This window comes from Trachypithecus francoisi, unplaced genomic scaffold (assembly GCF_009764315.1).
Source record: "Trachypithecus francoisi isolate TF-2019V2 unplaced genomic scaffold, Tfra_2.0 Lachesis_group6, whole genome shotgun sequence".
Taxonomy (NCBI): Eukaryota; Metazoa; Chordata; class Mammalia; order Primates; family Cercopithecidae; genus Trachypithecus; species Trachypithecus francoisi.
Window position 1 is genome coordinate 78,169,195 of NW_022681471.1, and position 24,446 is coordinate 78,193,640.

The window sequence follows — 24,446 nt, forward strand, 5'->3', positions numbered from 1 at the left end:
GGTCCTGAGGCCCTGTGGGCCTCTGGTTCTGATTGCTCCCATAACCAGGCTCCAACCATATCTTATTCCGGACTCCTCGAACCATTTCTGTCTCAGCTGTAGTATGAGGCCAGCTCACTTGGAAGCATCAGGCCCCAGAGGCATTGCTGGCTACAGAGCCTAGCGAGTGGCCAGGTGGTTTGTTTAGAGCCTCCCTGACAGTGGGAAGAGTCAGGCCGCCTTGCTGCTACCCAACAGGCTTCCTGCTGTTCTCCACACCTGCTCACACTATGCACCAAACAGCAGTTGAAAGCCAGAGAGATTTTCTTTTGTCACTTCTGCACTCTTTTGGCCTAGAAAAGATGAGAGTGGGCTTCCTTGTGGTGTGCATTAGAGCAAGAGAAATATCTTAGGGACTGATCCAGAGAGCCTGTTCTCTGTGGTCAGCAAATCCCCTCAGAAACTCACCTCACCTTAGAGTGCCTACCCCATGTCAGCCCTGAGCTAGCAAGAGATAGGGATGAATAAACCATGTTTTCATTCCTTAGAGCCTTCAGTCTGGTGAGGAAGGACAGAGTCACCAAATGATAACCTGATGCCTCTGCTAGGTGCCTTAAGGGATTTCTGTAAATGGCCACACCAAGAAATGATAGAGAGGGCTTATACTAAGAAAATACCAAAGAGGAATTTGGTAATAGTGCTGTGCCAGAGCCCAGACAAGAGTTTTAACTTGGATTAGGACCCCTAGAGTGTCTACAACACTTCAAAGGATATACTAAGTATCATTGTGGATATGTATATAATAATTTTCTAAGGGGCTGGTCCACAGCTTTTATCAAGTTGTCAAAGGGATCCATAGTCCAACAGCCCAGCAGTGTTAAGATCTTTCCTGTGTATGATCCAAGCAATAGGCATGGGCAAAGCAGTCTTGTGCAGCATCAGTTTCCTTCCAACTACCCCCTGTCCCCTCATGATGGCAAGTGCTAGAAGTCTGTTGGCATCTTGGAATGTCAGAGCTGGAAGAGTTCTCAAAGAACATATAGGCAGCCGGACGCGGTGGCTCACGCCTGTAATCCCAGCACTTTGGGAGGCCGAGGCGGGCAGATCATGAGGTCAGGAGATGGAGACCATCCTGGCGAACACGGTGAAACCCTGTCTCTGCTAAAAATACAAAAAAAAAAGTAGCGGGCGTAGTGGCGGGCGCCTATAGTCCTAGCTACTCGGGAGGCTGAGACAGAAGAATGGCGTGAACCCGGGAGGCGGAGCTTGCAGTGAGCCAAGATCCTGCCACTGCACTCCAGCCTGGGGGACAGAGCGAGACTCCGTCTCAATTTAAAAAAAAAAGAACATGTAGGCTACACCTAGTGAAAGGATTTGCAGTTGTGTACTCCGGGAGGTACTCCAGTGCCTGCTCTGTGGGGAGATAGGTGCCACAAGCTCTGAGTTCCCATCCAGCACTTCACCAGATTCTTATGTATTGGAATCATATATAAGATTTCTTTGGAAAGATGTTTTTGTTTTTGTTTTGTTTTGAGACAGCCTCACTCTGTCACCCAGACTGGAGTGCAGTGGCACGATCTCGGCTCACTGCAATCTCTGCCTCCCGGGTTCAAGTGATTCTTCTGCCTCAGCCTCCCAAGTAGCTGGGATTACAGGTGCCCGCCACCAAGGCCGGCAAATTGTTTTTTGTATTTTTAGTAGAGATGGGGTTTCGCCATGTTGGCCAGGCTGGTCTCAAACCCTTGACCTCAGGTGATCCACCCGCCTTGGCCTCCCAAAGTGTTGGGATTACAGACGTGAGCCACCGCACCTGGCCAGAAAGATGGGTTTTGCTGCTAAAAAAAATAAATAAGGTCTGGAAGTCACAGTTCTAGTCTACACCCCTGCCCCACTCCATTGTATGCATTGAGACAGTGGGATAGGAAAAAAAAGGGATTTGTCTAAGGCCACAGAGCAAGTTAATAGGTCAGCATAGATCAGTGTTCTCTAGCAAATGTCAACATCACCTGGGTACTTGTTAGAAATGCAAATTATTGGACTCCACTCCTGACTCAAATCAGAAGGGGTGAGAGCGGACAGCAGTCTTTGGTTTAGCAAGCCCTTGAAGTGATTCTGTTGCACACTGAGGTTTCAGATGCACTGGTATACAGGAAAAAGCTCGCCAAAGACCTGGGTTCCAGACAAGCTGTACCACTTAAGAGGAGCAACCTTGGACAAATCATGCCACAGTTTTTTCACCTGCAGGGAGATAATATTTGCCTCACATGTTTATAAGGATTGAAACAGACAATAGATGGGAAAGTGTTGTCTAAAGCGTATCATACTTTGTATGTGTGAGTGGTGTAGGTTCATGCCAGGGTTGAGAAGCCTTGAAATTAGGACTGAGGTCTCTATATAAATAACCCATTGTCATGCTTTCCCCTGGCCCTCAAAGATGATCTAAAGATGAGAAGCAGACTACATGAGCTCATTCTAGTCCAGGTCCAGAGAGTAAGAGCCAAGGGTCATTGTTGGCTGGTGTCCTTCTGGAACCTGGGAGTTCTGAGGCCAGGTGAAGGGCTTCAGATGGCAGGGGTGGTGGGTGGGGAGTGGAGCTGTCAGGAAGCAACCTTACTTAGCCTAGTGCCCATGGATGTTTTCTGTCTGATTAGAGATAGACTGATTAGAAAGTCTGAACTGCACACAATTTTCATTTTTGTTTTTATTTTTGGAGACAAGGTCTTGCTGTGTTGCACAGGCTTGAGTGCAGTGGCATAATCATGGGCCACTGCAGCCTCCAGTTACTGGGCTCAAGCAATCCTCCCACCTCAGCCTCCTGAGTAGCTGGGACTAAAGGTGTGCACCATGACACCTGGCTAATTTTTGAATTTTTTGTAGAGATGGGGGTCTTCCTATGTTGCTCAGGCTGGTCTCAAACTCCTGGCCTCAAACTCTTGGCCTCAAGTGATTTTCCTGTCTCAGCCTCCAGAGTGCTGGGATTATAGGTGTGAGCCAGTGTGCCCAGCCTGAAATGCACACATTTAACTGGGAAACAAGGATGGGGTCAAGGAAAGGGAGCATAGATTATATTATTATTCAACAACAGTAATTCAGAGATTCCCCTCTGATAGGTAATTCATCAGTGGCAAACACATGGTTCCCGTGCCCAAGGAACTCCCTGTTTTGTGGTAGAGACGGTGTGCCAAAGTGAGTGACAAGAGCTAAGAGGTATTGCTCAATATTCCTGCAAGGCCCACTGTGGGGAGGGACTAACAATGGCTTGACCAGGAGGTTGGACATTGGCACTGGGTCTTTAAAGGCAAGAATACTAGTCAGAACAAGGAGTAGAAGGAAGGTCAAAGTCTGGAGAGGTTGAGAAAGCATGGTTGGGGGCACAAATGCAGGGTACAGGATAATTGGAACATGGTGATGTGAAGGACTTGGTATTACATGAGGCCCGAGGGGAGGTGGAGAGGGATATGACCAGACTAGTTCATTTTCCACCTGAGATTAGGGCAGAATGACTGGATGTTTGTTGATTGTCCCTTTTTGGAATTCTAGTAGTTCTTACCACTCTGCTTACCCTCATGCTGCCACTGCCCTCCAAGGAAGTCTTAATTTCTTACTCTATTCTCTGAGTGTGCTTCATTCTCCCACTAGAGTGCAAGTTCCCCAAGATGGACTGTTCCTCTTCTGTCTGCCTAGCTTAGTATAGGCCAGACCGCCCCCCAATCCGGTACTCAGTAAGAACTTGATATGTGTATGCCTGAGGAATGTGACAGGAAGAGTAAGAGACAGAAGAGGAAAAAGGTGGGGAGAGATGAACACTCTTAGTCCCATGGAGGATGATAACAAAAAAAAGATTCTCAGATTTACAAATAGCCTCTTCCAAAGGCTTGTAGGCTGGACTCTGCTGCAACCATCATGGCTACCTCTACCTTTAGAATGAGACTGGCCTGGAGTGCGGTGGAAGGTAGGTAGGAGGCTCCAGAGAGAGAAGAACCAACTCCACTATGATAAAGGGCTTACCGGCCTGGGAGTCATGAGGCCTGGGCTTCCAGTCCTGCCTTTGCCACTGATTCTGTTCGGCCTTGGTCAAATCTCTTCAGTGCTCTTGGAGCCTCAGTTCACGCACTATTCCCTGAAGGGGTTGATGCAGCTGAGCACTCTGAGTGTGAAGTGTAGGATAGGAGGCACCTTTTGGCTCTGATATTCTGGCTGAGACAGCAGATGATGTATCTTTGGCCCTGAGGCTATTCAGGGGAGAAACTATAGGCTGCATACAAAAATTAAGTCTGGGCCCTGGGCCCACCACTTGGTTCTGACTGGTGAGCAAAAGCAGGCCCAGCCCTGCCCTGCAGGGAACGCCAGTTTGATTAGCACTTGGAACTGTTAGTCTTCAAAAATTTGAGGACATATACTTACTGTGGTAAAATTCAAATGAACACATTTGGGGAAATCCCTGGCTTTATAGTTTATCCCAGTATAAGTCGCAAGGACATACATCTAATACTTTAGGAGCAAACTAGAATATATGTATATGTATGTGTGGTATGGCTTTTGTTGTTGGTTTTTGTTAGTTTCTTGTTTTTCGTTTGTGTGTTTTTTGAGATGGAGTCTCACTCTGTCGCCCAGGCTGGAGTGCAGTAGCACAATCTCGGCTTACTGCAACCTCCAACTCCTGGGTTCAAGTAATTCTCCTGTCTCAGCCTCCCGAGTAGCTGGGATTACAGGTGCGTGCCACCATACCCGGCTAATTTTTGTATTTTTAGTAGAGACGGGGTTTCGCCATGTTGGCCAGGCTGGTCTAGAACTCCTGACCTCAGGTGATCTTCCTGCTTTGCCTCCCAAAGTGCTGAGATTACAGCTATGAGCCACCACACCCGGCCCATTGTTGTTGGTATTCTTAAAGAAACAGAGCCATGAGTGGTCAGTAGACAAATAGTTTATGCAGTAAATAACTGGTTACAGTTCATTGTTGTCAGCGATACAGCATTTTCCATCACAATTATAGGTGAAACAAATTAAAACCTCATGAAGTAGTCATAGCACATTCATGCTAGTGAGAGCATATTACAAAGCAATGCACGTGCATTATAGGGGCAGACAAAACTGGGGAAGGGCTATATTTTCACTCACCTCTGGTTAACTTTGTGTATTTTGTCATTGAGACTTACATTATATTTGGGTCAAACAAAAAACCCAAAGAGATTTTATAAAAGTTTACAACCATTAAACAGTATTGTTTAATCCCACAAATGGATAAAGCAAACTACTATAGCTCAACAATACACAAACCAGGACTAAAAATAGTCAATCTATGTATATAGCTAGCTACCATACAATAGATATTGAATATGCTGAGTCTTTACAAAGGCATTGACTATTTTAGACAAGCAGGTTCCAGAAATACACTTGTTTGTTTCCAATGAGAACTAACTATAGTGCCATTTCAGTTGAAGACTATGCACTCCTCAGTGTCAGACCTGAGGATAAACAAACTAGGGGAAGGCAGAAGAGGGTTAGGAGGGAGACCTGAGCGGACTCTTTGGACAGCTCAGCATTACTTTCTCTTGCAGATCCAGACCTGGTTCACAAAGTAGAACAAAGTGTATTGAAATTTTTGGCCCTCAAAAAGGGCATTTGTATAAAGTTCCATACTTACAGCACAGATAGAATGGTAACTGAGTGCCTCTCAAAATGAACTCTTCTATGTTAGAAGAAAACTCAGGGCCAAAGGTTAATGGAAATCAGTGTTGAATTACTGTATAAAGATATTTATTCCAAATAGAAAAAAATGAATTTTAGAGAAGTATTCTCCTGGAAACTAGCAGAGGGTGGGCAGAGAGAGAGAGAGAGAGAGGGAGAGAGAATCATGCTATGTGTTTTATTACTTAGAAGAAGAAAAGTTTTGTAGACCATTTCCATAAGGCATCTGTCATTCTCCCTTCCATACCTGGCACCTTAAGAGAGAGTGCAATGGCTCGATATTACCTTTGAAAAGGCTTCTTTTCCTTTGAGTTGTCTTACAGAAAGGGTGCCCTGGATTGACCATGCCACTCCGGGGTCACACTTCTCCTTTAGATCAAAATGAAAACAACAAAATCACAAAAAGAAGAAAAAAAAATCAGAAAAGCTACAAAATTGAAGACCTCAACAGGCACAGACTTGCTATGAGGTCAGAAAATCAGTGAAATAATTAAAATTACAAAGCACCTCTTGCAAAACACACTGTTTCTTGAAAACCACACAAAACGCTTTGTAGTAACCCCTGCTGAGTGCTTAGAGGTAAGTATCCTGAAGGACATATGCTTAGCCCCATGAAGGAAGCTTGATTTTATTATCAAGGCAGCCGAGGGGGTCCCAATGCTTCTTTGTTACTTGCTGTTTTATAATTACAGACAAAATGGAAAGCCAAGAAGTGCCTAGACCTCAATATAAAGAAAATGTTTCTCTAATAACTAAGAACCATGCTGTATTTATGTATTCATATTTGTATAGCTCCATTTATAGATTCTTGCAGATGAGTCACTAACACTGACACTTTTTACACAAAATCCCTTTTTCAAGGACATATTAAATTTAATAGGCTAAAGAGAACTTATGCAATATAATGCTTGAAATTGTACACGTGATAGCTGTGCACTGGTAATAAAGAGGCCTTGAAAAATTGTTTTTGTCTATAAATTACTACTGCCCTTTAGAAATAAAAGCTCCCTCACAACCCCTGAGCTACTTCCCTGTGACACACAGTGCCACAAACCTCCTGGTGAAAATTCAGTGCCAAACCTAGCTTAAGATGAGTTTTGTACATTTGTTTCTATACAATCAGGAAAAAAAGAGATACAATTTGTATCAACAAAAGGTCATTTCTGGTTATTTGAGGCATTGCTCCTAGCCGCTTTTGGTTCATACCAAAAAGAAGAATGAGAGGAGGATGACAATCATTTTTAGTAAATCAGAAATACATATGCTGCCTTAAAAGAATTTTCTGTATTGGGAGGAGCTTACACGTTTTCTGAGTACCAATATGAACATGTTCAAGATGAATATAGGTGACAAGATTAATCTTTTGCTTCCCTGTAAATTGTACAGCTAGTGGATACTGTGGTGCCATTGATGATTTTGGTAGGAAGATGAACTAACTGGCACATAGGCAGTAGCATCATCTGAGATTGTCAAATACCCTGATTTAGACATGGGTCCTATTTAGAAAGTCCAAGAAGTTGAAGGTATGAAATGGTGTTTGTGTGAAATAGCAAGCACTGCAATGGCAACTGTCACTCTGTGGACCTACCTGATAGAAAATACTTTTACTCTTTTTCAATATGCTGGGGTATACGAAGATCAGAGGATAGGAGATAGAATGTAAAGCTGTGGTTAACTGAAGTGAAACATTGGTTAAGATGCAGTATTGATCAACTTGGACAGAGACAGAAAGCCAGAAAGCAGCATGCAAGCCATTATCAAACCACCAGAAACAACCCTGACTACAGCCTCACATTCAGAGTGTTTCACAGTAAGAAACATTTATAGGCAGTGTCACACCTTCTCATGAAGAAACAAAAGGCCAAGGCCCGGCCTTCTCAACTTTCATGAAAAAACAATCATAGAAGTTAGCAAGTTCCAGCTCAGGAAATAGTGAGCTGGTCATGGTTCGAAATATTGAAATATACAGTGGATTCAAAAAGGGAATTCATTTAGTGCAGCTTAAAAAAAAAACAATAAACACCTCTTCTAGAGGCATTTAGCTATGAAGTTTTCCACCCTGAGCAAGATACAAGTTGCGCAAATGGTGTCGCCCAAACTGAAAGTCCTGCCTTCTAATAACTCATCTAACAATTATTTAACAGCAAGTGCACTCTCTTTGCGTGGATTTAAAGTGCATAACTGAGCCAGCTATTAGTAAAGATGCAGTATCCCCTTTTGGAAACTTCCTTTTCCACATAGAAAATCCCCTGGTTTTGTTTCCTAGAGAATTCTGTTCCACCAATGATTGACCTTATTACCCAAAGGGTGGACAGGAAGAGAAAGTGGATACATGGCTGTGCACTGTCCTCCATTACATTTCATCCAGTGATGTTGAATACTGCATAGGTTGGAAGTCCAAAGAGCATCCAATAATCCCTCCTTGAGTGGAGCTTTTTTAATTCACCATTTAATGCCACATGTGTTTGGCCATCTCTCCTGGGATAAGGGAAGTGGATTGTGGTAGTAAGTCCCCTGGTCCTTGTCACTCTTCTGAGCTTGTGTAGCACACACATACTATGCTTGGAACTTGAGCTTAACCATCGGTTCCTCTGCAGAAGACTGCAACCTGATCCCTGATTTGCTAAGGTGAAGAGACTTGGAAGCTAAGAACTGTTAATAAATGTTGGCAGGTAAAATGTGCAAAGGAAACAGAGCTGCTTTGCTCTGGTGCCTAAGAAAGCAATGTTCAAATATTGCCATATAATTTCACTCTCATAACTTTTTGAAACTATGAAATGTGACTTAAAATCATCAAGTCAGATTAGTGACCTATACAGCTATAGACGAAGGACTGTGTAGAGCCTACCCTCTCATTATCACTATATAAAAGGTTATACAGAGATACACACACATCTCAAACCAAATATATATATTCATACATGCAATATAATTGCTAATAATAGATTTAAAATATAGTTCTAGAAGCTTCAATGTGATCCTATAGCTTCGTTAATAAAGATTGAATGATTGGATATCCATGCAATAAGTATGCATTACTTTTAAATAGTTTTAAATATTTCTATTAGAAAAAGCCTAAAAGGTTAATTCAACATATGATCTGATCCTGATGCTTTTGCTCTCTAAATTGGATATATCATCCATACTTTGTAATATAGAATATGTGACTATGAAAACTCTGGTAGGCTGGGTGCGGTGGCTCACACCTGTAATCCCAGCACTTTAGGAGGCCGAGGCGGGTGGATCACTTGAGGCCAGGAGTTTGAGACCAGCCTGGCCGACATGGTGAAACCCCGTCTCTACTAAAAATACAAAAATTAGCCGGGCATGGTGGTACACACTTGTAATCCCAGCTACCTGGGAGGCTGAGGTCATAGAATCGCTTGAACCCTGGAGGCGGAGGTTGCAGTGAGCAGCAGAGATAGTGCCACTCCAGCCTGTGCAACAGAGTAAGACTCTGTCTCCAAAAAAAAAAAAAAAAAAAAAAAACGAGAAGAAGGAAAACTCTGGTAATGGAATCCTCTGGGGTTTCTTACGTCTAGACCTCTCCCCCTGGGTTTTGTCCTCCATTACCTGCATGGTGCAGTGCAAAGGGGCATAGGACTTGGATTTAGAGGACTTGGGTGTGTGTCTTGACTTAGTCATTTGCTAGCAGTGTGACTCTGGCTAGCCACTTAATTTCACTGAGCTTCACCTTCCTTCTCTATAAAAGAGGATGTTAGTAAGACGTACCTCACAGGGTTGTTATGCGCTTAAATGATATAAACACTCTGTAACTTGTAAAGCGCAATACAATTATTAGTTACTATAATATTGTGTTAGTGTATTGTTAGTATTAATATTCATATTTGTATAAAGAAATAAGTACTATGTCATATCAACGTGCAGCCCTAAGCTTAGCAACAATCAAGGCTGCCAGTTGTTGGGCATCTGCTGTGTGGGGATTCTTCTCCATCACTGCAAGGACGATGTTAGAAGGGAAAATATTGCAGAGGTTCTTGTAGGTCTGATACTGGTGCTCTGGGATCATATGCTCCCTGGAATCATTGCACATTCCAACCCAAGGATTCCTCCAAAGCTGCTCCATCTTTTCAGGCACGCTCCGTACCATGACTGGCTCATAACATGGTTGCATGAGGCTGTTACTCAAGGATAGGAGTGGTAGCCATAGGAGTCAGTTGCACAGGGCAGCGGTCCCAGCTGGCATGCTGTTCCCGGCACAGGGGAGGTCGTCTTTGCCTCACGGGGTTACTCTCATAGAGGCGGGAGTCAGAAATGCTATCCATCCGAGTCATCACCAGGGCACGGCCTGGCTGGGGGGTTGCCCCAGGATGGATATTGGGAGGCATGGGGTAGTCTGCAGGACAGCTGGAACGTGTTCCAGTTGCTGGGTGCTGGGCATGCAGAGCTAAGTGGGGGACTGACTGTTTGTGGGGGCCTTGCTTAGAATCCTCTGGGCCATAGCTCTGCACTCGTGTTAAGGCTTCATGGTAACCATGAGGAAAAGGCTGAAGTCGGTTCTGGGATGCTGAGCGGTGCAGCTTCAAATTGCCTTCAGGATGGGTATCAGCTACAGCCAAATACACGTTGTTGTAAGAGGAATAGTTGTCATTCCTGGTATGGCTCACACGGCTGTCAGGACAGAGATTAGGATTCCGGGCATACACCCCCCGGTCTACTTCAGCCATGTAATACTCCCGATTATGCATGCTGTTGATGTTCAGTTTGGAGAAGTCACCTAACATTGAATAGTAGCCATGGTCCCCCATGGATTCAAACTTTGGGTATTGCTCAGCATAGCTAATAGGGGTCCCATGGCTGTTGGTAACCAGGATGGGAGGATACTGCATGCTGGCCATATGCTCCAAAGAGGCCTTCTGGTGGGGGAAATGGGAGGATCCTGGCACTGGGCTGCTGGCCGAACGGGTGTTGAGTGCACCCACTGCATGGCTTTTTGGGGGTGGGATTGTGGGAACACTTAGGGCAGTCACAAGCGAGGGGACAGAACTAGCCTCAGGCTTACGGGTAATGGACAGCCATTCCTCAGGCTCCACAGCCACAGACCGGATGCTGGGATCTGATTGGCGCTTGGGGGCCACACGTTTGACCTCTGAGGTTATCTCACCTTTGGCACTAGACATCCCTGTGCCACACTTGGCCAGGGTGCCTTCACTCATAGTTTTCACTGTGGACAGTTTGGCACTGATGCGGAGCTCATCAGCCACCGAACGCTGGGGTTGGTTGGCCCGCTCCGGATGGTAGTATTTGCACTTGTGGCCGTAGGTGCATTTTTTGCCTGAAAAATAATGCCTTGGGGTAAGACTCTCTCTCAGTGATGGAACCCTCCGTGCCAGAAACTGTTATAACAATCTGGTCACTCAGGTTAGGGTTTTACTGTTTGGGGTAAAGGCAGAAAATTAACTGTCCACAAAGATGAGAGACAGACAACACCAAGGCGGCATCACACACTGTGATGGGAGAGAGAAAGTGGAAAGCTATGGAGAAAATGGCAGCATAAAAGCTAAGAGCTGGCTGGATGCAGTGGTTCCTGTCTGTAGTCCTAGCAATTTGGGAGCCTGTGGTGGGTGGATCACTTTAGCCCAGGAGTTCAAGACCAGCTTGGGCAACATTGTGAAACCCCGTCTGTAAAGAAAAATATAAACAAAATTAGCTGGGCATGGTGGTGCAGGTCTGTAGTCCCAGCTACTCAGGAGGCTGCAGTGGGAGAATTCTTGAGCCTGGAAGGTCAAGGCTGCAGTGCGCCATGGTCATGCCACTGCTCTCCAGCCCAGGTGACAGAGCAAGACCCTGTCTCAGAAAAAAAAAAAAGCTAAAGCTGAGCAGTTGAGCAGTTTCAAGTTTTCGATAATGTACAACTTTGCCTAGGCATAATTTGCATGCTGAAGCAGCAGAGAGTAATAGAAAGCAGCACATTGCAGTGCAAAGAGCACAGGTTTGGAGTCCAGTCAGATCTGAATTTCAATTCCAGCTACGTCCCTTACTAGCTGTGTGACCTTGGTAAGTGACTTTATTTTGTGAGCCTCATTTTCCTCTTCTGTAAACAAAGTTCATCATCATGCCTATATTATAGGGTCATTGTAAAGATTAAATGAGATAATGAATATGAAAGTACTCTGTGACTTAAATGTTAATTGAGGACAAAAACCAAAACAACCCACAAAACAAATGATCATCCAAAAAAACAGACATTCAAAGTAGCCTCAGATCAAGCAGCCCATGTTGCAATGTCAGGCGCACAAACTTTGTATCAGAGGGACTGGGATAAGAGCATGAAAACACTCTAGAAAAGTATATTTATTAAAAAAAGAAAAAAAAGAAAAGAAAACTGGAAAGGAGCTGGGCGCGTCATGCCTGTAATCTCAGCACTTTCAGAGGCCGAGGTGGATGGATCACTTGAAGTCAGGAGTTTGAGACCAGCTTGGCCAACATGGTGAAACCCCCGTCTCTACTAAAAATATAAAAATTAGCTGGGCTTGGCATCGTGCACCTGTAATCCCAGCTACTGGGGAGGCTGAGGCAGGAGAATCGCTTTAACCTGGGAGGCAGAAGTTGCAGTGAGCCAAGACTGCACCATTGTACTGCAGCCTAGGTGACAGAGCGAGACTGTCTCAAAACAAACAAACAAACAAACAAAACTGGAAAGGACAGATCTAAAGGAAAGGTTAGTATTAATTGACCGAGGGTGCAGTCACTTGCCTGAGACACAGGTTCATCTTGGGGCCAAACTCAGTTCAGTATTGCCCTTTCTGCTTCCACAGGCCATATAGGTTTCTTCATTTCCCTGCTCCCGGCAACATAGTTCAGGACTTAGGCAGCTAGAGCACATGTGCTATTGTCACAAGTGACAACTGATCTTCCCTTCAATTATAGCTACCTTTTCCTCATTCAGTTTCTAAGATTTTTCTTTAAATACCTAACGGTGTACATGAAGACACAAACTTGAACTCAAAGACAGTGGACAAGCCAAGATTTCCCATTTGAAAGGGAAACCTGGAAGAGAAAAGTGTTCACAGAATCCTTATGTTTCTGGTGGTACAGAACTCAGTTTTGTACATAGGTACTCACCGTAAGGACATGGTTGCTTCTTATGCTCAGGAACAATGGGTCTCTTTCTTAAGAAATTTTCAAGGCTTGGGCCATGGCGTCCTAATGGATCATCTGGAGGCATAAATCTGAAAGCAAGTGAGCAAGAGGTGACTGTCTTCCTTTCTGTCCCCTACTCCTTACTAGGAGTTCAGATTTTCATTACCTCTTGCCTGTACTGTTGTCACAGCCTTCTAATTGCACTTCGTGCCTCAAGTCTATCCTCTGATAATCTAGCAGTTCTTCCCTTTGTTGCCACTTTATCACATAGAAAGGATGATTTTCCCTGTTCATCCATTCTTCCATGAACTACATGTTCGAGCCATACTGGCATGTCTGCTGGTTCCACCAACATGCTACCCACTTTCACACCTTCATAACTTTATTCATGATGTCCCCCTTACCTCTCATGCCTAGCAGCCCCCTTTCCTCCATCTGTAAACTGATCTGAAATGTCATCTCCTCTGGGATGCCTTTTCTATTACTTCACATAGACAAAGCAATTTTAAAAAAAAACAACTTTTAACTGTAGCTCTTATAACAAAACACTGTGGTTGTCTCTTTCACTCCTCTACTACACTTTGAGTCCCTTAAGGGTGAGTCCTCTTCCTTATTCATCCTTTTATCTCTGTGGCAACTAGCAAAATGTATGATACACAGTAAGTGTTTGGTAAATGTTTATTAAAGTGAAATCTATTCCTACTGATAACTTGAATATAGGCCTACTGGAAAGAAACGCACTTGTCATTCACAAAAGAATACATCAGCAACCGCTCCTCTATAAACTTCTTCCATTCTGGCTTTTCAACTTGAAGGTCTCGGTAGTTATCATTGGACACAATGATGCCATCAGAATCAAAAGCCAGTTTGACTATGAACCGGTCATCATAGCAGACAACCCTCCTGCCTTGGACTCTTCGGGATGGTGTGAAGACGAGAATCTTTTCCTTCTCCAGTTTTCGTAGAATATCTTGATCTGTCAAAATATGATTATATGCCACAGAGCAGAAATCATCTTTGGAAATTAACAGTATTACCCCAATATTAAAAATGCAAAAGTTGGTACTGGATGAAGATATTATTTGCCCTTAGAGGGAAAGTAGGCCCTGTTCCTGGCTATGATATCAATCTGGATTATGACCTTAGGCAAGTCATCTTCCCCTTTGGACTTCAGTCTTCTTTTTGATAAAATGAAGGAACTGGATTCAATGACATCTAAGTTTTAAAAACTACATGAAGAGTGAGAGTGACACTGATATCTTAGCATTCTTGATGCTTGTTTTGCCCTTTGGCCAAAGCACCAGCTTTTTGGTTGTTGATTTCTAACAGGGAAGTACTGAGGATGTGTCTGCCAGGAGGAAACTAAAGCATCTCTCCTAGGGACTTACATTTTGGCTTCTGCCTGAGGGAAGACCAAAACTAGGGTGAAACATCAAGATATAGCAACTGAGTGCTGATCCCCTTTCCTTTTGGTCTCCTAGTTGCTGAGGCAAGAAAGCTTGCTGGCTGGGCTTGAGCAGGGCTAGAATCTATTCTCAGACGGAGGCTCAAGAGCCTGTTCAGCAGATGGCAAATAGCTTCACACACAGCTCAGACAGTCATTCATGGGACTTTCTCATTAAGCACATCAGGCAACAGCTGATGCCAGAAGACTGTTGTAAATGAATGTAGAGACCCCTCTGCCATTAGGATTGCACCATGACTTTTGAAAACCTTAGGCATTTTTGCTTTCCTGGACCTCTTCCTCCATAAGAAATGTTAAATATTGGCTGGGCATGGTGGCTCATGCCTGTAATCCTAGCACTTTGGGAGGTTGAGGTGGGCAGATAGCTTGAGCCCAGGAGTTCAAGCCCAGCTTGGGCAACATGGCAAAACTCAATCTCTACTAAAAATACAAAAATTAGCCAGGCATGGTGGTACACACCTGTAGTCCCAGCTACTCAGTAGGCTGAGGTGGGAGAAAAAGCTGAGCCAGGGAGGTAGAGGCTGCAGTGAGCCATGATCACACCATAGCATTCTAGCCTAGGTGACTGAGACCCTGTCTCAAACAAATATAAATATTAAATATTAAAAATTTCATTTTCAATTGCTTTGGTATAAAGCCAAGGATAACCCAGCTAGATACATCATTTTACATGCATTGCTATTATATTCAATTTTTTCTTCTGATATGAGAAGAAAATAAAATTAAGACATTTCCATGGGACCTTAACAATATCATTGGCCCTAGGTGCCAGACCTACTGTGTCTCATGGATAAGTTGGCTCTGACTGCTGTGGGAATTTTCTCTCTCTCTCTTTTATTCCCTAATTTGCAAACCCCACAATCACTTCTTTGGTACAGAATGAGATCCATTGTCCACCATGGTGTTTTTACTCTCTTGAAAACTTAGTCATGCTCATAACCAGATTCGTCTCCCTTTAGTCTGAAGTCTATGGTCAAATAGAAAAGCACTCCTTTTTTAAAAAAAACTATGTGCTTTATCTTTTGCCGAATTGAAGTTTTCTTTATTTAACTGTCAGATGCTACAAAATAATGATGGCTTTCTTTGAATCTTTTTTCAAATATACACTTAATACAAACACTTTAAATATACTTAACAACTTTGAAAAATAAATATCTAAATTGGGACCATCCCCAAACTATCTTTCCAGATTTGCCTCTAGATGAGAAGAAATACCTTATTTGACACAGTACCTGTAATTGGTGCATCAGGGCGGGATTGCTCCTTTCTCCATGCAGGCACAAATACAGTAATATCTTTATGGCCTTTATCTAGAAACCAATCCACCGCAAGTTGTATTCCTCTGCAGGAGAATTCTTCTTTATTCCCATGGCTTTAGGAAGATACAGAATAAGAGGAGAGAAGATTGATAATAGATAGCAAAGAAATACCTAAAGCAGGCTTTTTCTTAGTGCCAAGGTATTAATAATAGACATTTACATTCTTTTCTTTCTTTCTCTCTTTCTTTCTTCCTTTCACTTCTTTTCTTTTCTTTTCTTTCTTTTTTTTTGTCTCACTTTGTCGCCCAGGCTGGAGTGCAGTGGCACGATCTCAGCTCACTGCAACCTCCACCTCCCAGGTTCAAGTGGTTCTCCTGCTTCCACCTCCTGAGTAGCTGGAACTACAGGTGTGTACCACCATGCCCAGCTAATTTTTGTATTTTTAGTAGAGACGGGGTTTTGCCATTTTGGCCAGGCTGGTCTCGAACTCCTGACCTCAGGTGATCTGCATGCCTTGGCCTCCCAAAGTGCTAGAATTACAGGCATGAGCCACTGTGGCCAGCTATGACATTTACTTTCTTGATAATGCCAAGTAACATGCTTTTTAAAGAGCAAATCAAGTTATTTTTATTTAATTGTTACAAATTTGCCATTAGTATTACAAACTTCATTCAAGGCCACAGATGGTTGTAACAACTCCCAATTTATTGCAGCCCTGATGGCTATCTCCTATCACTAGTTCCATTTTCTCTCTTCTCTTTCTGTTTCTCCTACCACTTTCTTTTCAAAGATTGCGATATTCACAAAAAATGAAAAGAGTAAAGGTATTACTAGAGGTTTAAAGTTTATATAGAGTATTAATTGGGGATAAGTCTTAAGCACATATATATTAAGCTTCAAAAAGAACATCGACAGCAAAAAAAGATATGCACATAAATGCTCACTGAAAATTCTTATTACATATATCCATTTAATATAACGCACCAACAAAAATCATATTCATGAAAATTTTAAGATGTAGGAAATGCTCGTAATTCTGAAAGAGAAAAGAAAAAATAGACTATATATAATGTAACACCAATTTTGTAGAAGAAAACCTATGTATAAGTTTAGAAAAAATACGAGAAATAAGTACATCAAAATATTAATAAATATTGTTGTTCTGTGTGAGAGGGTTATAAGTGATCTATTTTCTTCCTGTAATTCCAAAATATCCTTAAAAAATCAACTATTTCTGGCCAGGTGCAGCTGCTCAGGCCTATAATCCCAGCAGGTTGGGAGGCCGAGGTGGGAGAATTTGCGACCAGCCTCGGCAACATAGCGAGACCCCATCTTTATTAAAAAGAAAAAAAAATTCAAGTATTCTTTCTATGATCAGAAAATGATATAAAGGAGAAGAAACTGTCAGAATTACTTATAGGAATAAACATTGTGAAAACTTAAAAAGCCAAACAGAATTCATTTAACTAGAAATTGGAAGAGGGAAAATTTGCAGATAAATTGGGAAAAGGTGCACTAGATTTGTGCCTTTTTTGGCTGTGAAAATTATGATCTCTTAGCGTGGTATCTAGTGCTCTGACATAGACATAAACCACACTAAATTATAGTTAATTCAACAGCTTGGATGGGAAGAAATGGGCATACATGTACCAATTCTACTACAATCAAGTGGCTATTGTCTGTTAAGACTGATCAGAAGGAAATAATTGTTTTGTTAGAAGGCTAATTAAGACAATGTGATGGGGCTTCTCGCTTTTGATTCCTCACCTTCTCACTGGCACTAGCTCACTCAGCTACAACAAAAATGAACTCCAACATATTGTTCCCTTTCGATGAATTCATATATAATATCAGGGGCTTCATCAATTCTTATACTGCAAGACTTCCCACTGTCTTATCACTCTTGAGGCAAATTGCAAAAATTTATTAAATGCTTTTATTAACATTTCCAAGCATATGCTAATCATGTTTAAAGCTCTCCAGTGAGTACCATAAAGCAATTATACTACTCAACTGAAAGTTGAAAGCACTTAAGAAACAAAAAGAAAATATATTTAGTTGTCAATACACTCCAAGGTAGCCTTAGAGATAACTACCACTAACTCCTAAAAAGTTGAACAATGGGGAAATTATGCAAGAATTATGCTTAAATGGTTAATATTAGATGAACTGTGGAAGAGAAGTTGTTCAGCTGTGAATTTTCCCACTGCTACAGTGCTGGTAAGTATAAAGAATAACAGAACTTGGGAAAATTATCAGAATTGCCATTAGAGGGGATTTGAAGGAAGGGGATGGAATTTCATTGGCTCTGCAGTACTATGATCTTCTCCCAAATGGTCTAAGTCCAGAAATAAATATGAGAGTAAAATTTGCTGTTAGATACTGCAACTTTATATTTTATTTATTTATTTATTTATTTATTTATTTTTTGAGACAGAGTCTTGCTCTGTCACCCAGGCTGGAGTGCAGTGGCACCATCTCGGCTCACTGCAACCTCCGCCTCCGGGGTTCAAGAGATTCTCCTACCTCAGCCTCCCAAGTAGCTGGGATTACAAACACAAGCCAACACGCCCAGTTAATTTTTGTATTTTTAGTAGAGATGGGGTTTCACCATGTTGCCAAAGCTGATCCTGAACTCCTGACCTTGTGATCCACCCACCTCAGCCTCCCAAAGTGCTGGGGTTACAGGCATGAGCCACCACGCCCAGCCAACTTTATATTTTATACTGCCAAATTCTGTGTTTAAAAACTTTTTTCAGCCTTGGCAACATAGTGAGACCCTGCCTCTACAAAAAATTAGCTGAGTATAGTGATGCACTCCTGTAGTCCTAGCTACTCGGGAGGCTGAGGCAGGAAGATCACTTGAGCCCAGGAGTTTGAGGTTACAGTGAGCTATGATCATGCCCCTGCACTCCAGCCTGGGTGACAGAACAAGGCCCTGTCTCTCTCTCTCTCTCTCTCTCTCTCTCTATATATATCATTTAAAAAAGTAACATAGTTATAGTATAAAACGTGGAAAATACATAAAATATAAAGAAAAAAACTCCAAAATCCAACTGTTTTACTACAATCCAGAGACAAACACTTAATGTTTTGATCTATTTATATTCTGATATCAATTTCTTAACATACTGAGAATTATGTTAAGAAAAAATGTAACATACCTATAGCATCCTATTAAAATATATTAAAAGTATGCCACTGAAGCATTTCATCAGGCACACCAAATGCCCAAGAAGAATCAGATGGCACTTTCAGCATTTATCAAGGTGGCAATGAATACGTACACAACCAGCCAAGTATGCAAAGTTTATTGCCCCCCAAACATTTAAGGAATGAATAAATATTTTTTTAAAAAAGAGGAAAATAAAGTAATGCTTTTCAAGTGGCTTGTTTTTGCTTAAACCCATACAATGTCCTTTTGCAATCTATAAATGCTGAAAACCCTAGGACCTGCAAGTCACAGAGTATCTTGGTGACACTACAGTTCACTTTGTCTTGTAAACTGGCTTAGGAACCTCTCATGATCCAGGTTTCCAAGCCAAATTCAGCTTAGCAGATAGGTCATTAGCCCCTCCCTCTGCAATTGTTTTCTCTGGGGTTCAAATGTTTGGGCTTCTCCTAGACTTAACAAAGAATATGGTTTCATTTACATTTCAAAGCCTTAATTCCTCTGAGATGGATTTCTCTTACCAAAAGAGACAGCTCTCAGAATGAATGTAACCTTTAGGATCTTAGCATATATCAATCAGTATGTGGACCACAGGTGCACTGCTACTGCAAATGTTAACCAAATGCTGCTAATGGCAAACAAAGCATCATAATTTGTTTGTTTGTTTGTTTGTTTTTAGACGGAGTCTCACTCTGTCGCCCAGGCTGGAGTGTAGTGGCGCAATCTCAGCTCACTGCAACCTCTGCCTTCTGGGTTCAAGCGATTCTCCTGTACAGGCACACCACCACCACACCTGGCTAATTTTTGTATTTTTAGTAGAGATGAGGTTTCATCTTGTTGGCCAGGCTGGTCTCGAACTCCTGACCTCAAGTGATCCTGCTGCCTCAGCCTCCCAAAGTTCTGGGATTACAGGTGTGAGCCATCAGGCCTGGCCCATAATTTTATTTTATTTTGGAGACAGTGTCTCGCTCTGTCACCCAGGGTGGAGTGTAGTGGCGTGATCATGGCTTACTGCAGCCTCAACCTCCCTGGGCTCAAGCGATTCTCCACTTCAGCCTCCCAAGCAGCTGGGACTACGGGCACGCACCCCCACGCCGGGTTATTTTTTGGTATTTGTAGTATAGATGGGGTTTTGTCATGCTGCTTAGGCTGGTGTTGAACTCCTGGGCTCAAGCAGTCTGCCTGCCTTGGCCTCTCAAAGTGCTAGGATTACAAACGTGAGCCACCGTGCCTGGCCAGCATCATAATTTTAATGCAGGGTCATCCAACAGGATGAGAAACAACAGACATTAACATGTAGTTTGTCTAAGAATACCAATCTCACCATAAACTTACAGCTAACTAAGGAGGAAAACAAACCTAATTTAGATTAATAGTAATAACAAATCCATAAGTAGACTATAGTGCTGAACTTTGAGCATGTGAAATGTGATTGCAGAATAAATGGGACTCATCAGTAATTTACTACTCAGACAAAAGAAAAAGATGCTAACAAGGACTCAACTGGCAATTTTAAAGAAATTACATGATCTACTCTGCACTATTTTAATATGCTCCTAACAATAAGGTTGCATGCTATTTTTTTGGCTCTATTTAAATCATGCGAGATGCCTTTAATTTAGCAAAGTAACTCATACAGGAGATAAAAGTTCATTTTCCTGTCAGTATAATAGTTTGCTCCTGACAGAGACCAGATATGTTGAAACTAATTATCCAAGTAATTAATCTCTGCATTATTCCTTAAAAAGCAAAAGAACCAGAGTGTCCTTCGTGATCAGCAATCCTTGAATAGAGAAAAGGAAGATATTACATTACCATGAAGCCAAAGTCCCCACGAATGCCTTAGGTTCTTCTCATCCTCAACTCCGAAACACAAAACCAGACCAGACCAAAAGCAAATCAAAACAAAACAAAAAACGGCCTTGGCCTTGGGAATCAGGTCCAATCTAGGGTGTTCCAGGTGGTCTGGTTTGGTGACAGATTGAGTTGGGCACATCCCAAACTCCTTCCCCTTAAGAATCACCCTTTCTTATGCCTGATAGGAAAGGAGCAGAGACACCTTCGGCCTTTTGAACACAGACATTATCCTTTGCTTTTCATTGGCCCACTGCATCATTCTGATTGCTGTAGTATTGTGTGCAGGTCATTTAACTTTCTTGTTACCGTGCTTTTGGTTTCCCCTCATTAAAACAAAGGAGCTGTCTAGCCTGCTTTACATACCTTATAATGATGATAATGTCATTATTTTAAAAAATTGAAAAAGGAAATCTGTAAATGCATTCTCTGCTACTAGCAAATACGCCATACATACACACACACACACACACACACACACACACACATATACTTTTTTTTTTTAATAGGGTCTCACTCTGTCGCTCAGGCTGGAGTGCAGTGGCGAGATCACTGCTCACTGTAGCCTTGACCTCCCGGGCTCAAGAGAACCTCCCACCCCAGCTTCTTGAGTAGCTGTGACTACAGGCATGTGCCACTATGCCTGGATAATTTTTGTATTTTCAGTAGAGACAGGGTTTTGCCATGTTGCCCAACCTGGTCTTGAACTCCTGGGCTCAAGCGATCCCCCCACCTTGGCTTCCCAATGTGCTGGGATCATAGGTGTGAGTCACCATACTGGCCCAAATATTCTTAATAACACTAATAGCCACATAATACTGTGTGATATTGTGAAAAGAGAACTGGAGTCAGATTAGTGTTTTAATTTAAGCTTTGTAAGCTTGGGTAACCTTGGGTAGTTACTCAAACTCTCTGAACCTGAATCTCTTCACCTGCAAAGATGAACCAAATTAGTTTATTCTTATAGGCTCTCCAGTGGGGATTAATTCACATATGTAAAAAATCTGGCACAGAATCAGTATTTGTAAATGTTTGTTTGTTTCATTGCATTCATTTGAAGTCAGAGGACTTAAGTTCGAGTTCTCACTTTAGTACTTACTAGCTATGTAAACTCAGGGAAGTCAATTACCTTTGCTGAGCCTTATTTTTTCATCTGTAAGATAAAGTTGCTGTGAGCATTAAACAGGACTATCTACTAAAGTGTACTTTCAGATAGTCTGCTAAGCATTTCCTGTATACAGCAATGGTATCATTCATGACTTTCTCCCATCCCCACTCTCTCATGTCTCTGTGGGAGCACCCAATACTGTGGGAAAACAAGGCAAGATCCCTGCTTTCAAAGACAATGGGATAATCTAATATAAAACTTGCTAGACTAAGGCTTTTTCACTTTGTTCTGATTGCCTACGGTCTAAGGATTCTATTGAGTCCATCAAGCAATGATAGACTCAGTAGGAAAAAGGCTCCTGATTACTGCGGTTTTTTAAACCAAGACTGGATGACAATTCATTTGAGAAATAGAAGAAGGGATTCCTATGGCTTAAAAAATGATATGAGAGAGTACGGAATAAATTATGAAGGCACTATAGGTACTGTTAGTCTCCACTGCTGCTGTAACAAATTACCACACATTTAGTGACTGAAAATAGCACCAATTTATTCTCTTACAAGTTCAAGAGGTCAGAAATCTAAAATCAAGGTGTTGGCAAAACTGTGTTCTTTCTGCAAGCTTAAAGAGAGAATCTGTTTCCTTGCCTTTTTCAGCTTTCTGGAGGCCACCCACATTCTTTTTTGTTTGTTTGTTTGTTTTCCTGAAACAGTCCAATGGGTCAGAAAGGTCACCCACATTCTTTGGCTCATAGTCCCTTTCTTATGTCACTCCAGCTTCTTGTTTCTGCCATTGCATCTCCTTCTACTCATTGTGATCTTGCTGCCTCCCTCTAATAAAGACACTTGTGATTACATTAGGCCCACTTTGATAATCCAGGGTATCTCTCCCATCTCAAGAACGTTAATCACACTTGCAAAGTCCATTTTACCATATGAGATAATGTATCCAGAGATTCCAGGGATTAAAATGTGGACATCTCTAGGGGGGCTATCATTCAGTCTACCACAGATACTGTAGTTCAGAGATCATCATTGGAATCAGAAAAATTAGGAAGTTCTTTGTGGAGATGGTGCATTTTGAAGGCTATGAAGATACAAAGGAGGCACTTCTAAGTTGGGAAAAGACATGAACACAGGTGGTGGGGATAGAAATCAGCATAATTTTCATGGAGACCATTAAAGAGATAGATGTAAATGCAGTAAGCATGAGAGATACAATCAAATGGGAGGAGGGAAAGGCCAGATCACAAAGAGCCTTAAAGCCAGAAAAAGGATCAAAATTTGGTATAATAACAGTTGAGAGTTACTGAAAGTTCCTAAGCAAATTGCAAAGTGACTTTATAAAAGCAGCATTTTCAGGATGATTAGTCTAGTAAAGTAGGGGTAGGACAGCAGACCACAAAAGGAACAAAGCTGAATGGCTATGTCTCCTCTGAAGCATCATCACTGATGTCAAAGCTGCCTTTAGAACACCTGGAAACAAATTGGCAGCAACTTCCGTGGAGGAAGAAAAGGCAAGAGCAGGATCATTTTAGTCTCTGGCCACCTTCAGAAATACACGCCACAGTCAATAGCCATGTGCCTCTTATAACGATTTGCAAAGGAAGATAAATTTCTATGAGCTCAGGGCAGTTTTTAAAATGAGAGAAAAAACATACCAGGCTTACCTCATTGCTACATTACTTCCATCAATGACAACTGGCCTCAAATTGTCACTGTTGTCTATTTCATCTTCAAGAGACAATTCAGGGCTTGCAATCTCTCTGGAGCTGGGCCCACGAGGCACTAACAGGCTCAAGTTGATCTGCCCTTCTGAATCACCTTTGTTCCCAAGTCTGACAAGCTCTGCTAATACATCATTAATAAGTGATTCTGGGCCCAGCTTGTTTAGCACTGATTGAATCTGTTCCTCTGCATAGCCCAGCTTTAGCGCAAACTCCATCTTAGCTTGGTATTCCTTCTCCAAGTCAAGTTTACCATCCTGTAAAATGCTGCTCTGGGAGAAACTTGGACGATCTAGGCAGGGAGATCGACAGAGCTGGCGGTGTGGCTTGGAGGGCATCTCCTTTTTCTTCAACTGACCATCCCTAGGTTGGCAGCTCTTGCTGTTGTCACTACTCTTAAGGCTTATCTGTTCAGGGTCACTCTCAGAGCTCATCCACTCTTCAGAATCAGCATTGCCCTGCTCTGTGCTGTCCTGCTTAGGCTGCTGCTTCTCTTCCTTGGAGGCACTCTTCTCCATTTTTGGTGTCTCTACCTCAGCTGTGGCCGTCATCCCGTTTAGTGGGTCGTCTGAGGTCTAATCAGTTCTTTTTCTTTTTAGCCTGCTTGGAATCCACATGCAGTGGCATTCTTTTGTGGTAAAATGTCGTGGTAGCGATGGTGCAAGAGTTTGCCTGTTTGGTTTGGTATGTTCAGCTGTTACCACTCCCTACAAATAAACACACATACCACATCATATTTAGTAAACTTTAGGAAAAGCATTTTAGAATACAGAGGTTTCTTCTTAAGAAACTACAGGGTTTTTGTTTTGTTTTGTTTTTTTTTTTTTTTTTTTTTGCATTTGATTTTTCTGCTTACAATGATTAGACTAAACTTAAAGAGTCCCTAATTCTTTTTTTTTTTTTTTTTTTTTGAGGCGGAGTCTCGCTCTGTCGCCCGGACTGGAGTGCAGTGGCCAGATCTCAGCTCACTGCAAGCTCCGCCTCCCGGGTTTACGCCATTCTCCTGCCTCAGCCTCCCGAGTAGCTGGGACTACAGCCGCCCGCCACCTTGCCCGGCTAGTTTTTGTATTTTTAGTAGAGACAGGGTTTCA

The 24,446-nt window shown here is 42.3% G+C and overlaps 1 protein-coding gene across 1 annotated transcript; it reads right to left on the reverse strand.

Annotated features, from left to right (window-relative positions):
- Positions 1 to 9,277: 9,277 nt before the first annotated feature.
- On the reverse strand, positions 9,278 to 24,055 carry ZC3H12B (zinc finger CCCH-type containing 12B). Its single transcript, XM_033201531.1, is given in 7 exon segments — positions 9,278 to 9,816; positions 9,819 to 9,863; positions 9,866 to 10,963; positions 12,754 to 12,860; positions 13,513 to 13,747; positions 15,469 to 15,608; positions 23,299 to 24,055. Coding segments are annotated over 7 exon segments (2,505 nt in total). The 5' UTR covers positions 23,907 to 24,055; the 3' UTR covers positions 9,278 to 9,544.
- Positions 24,056 to 24,446: the final 391 nt, after the last annotated feature.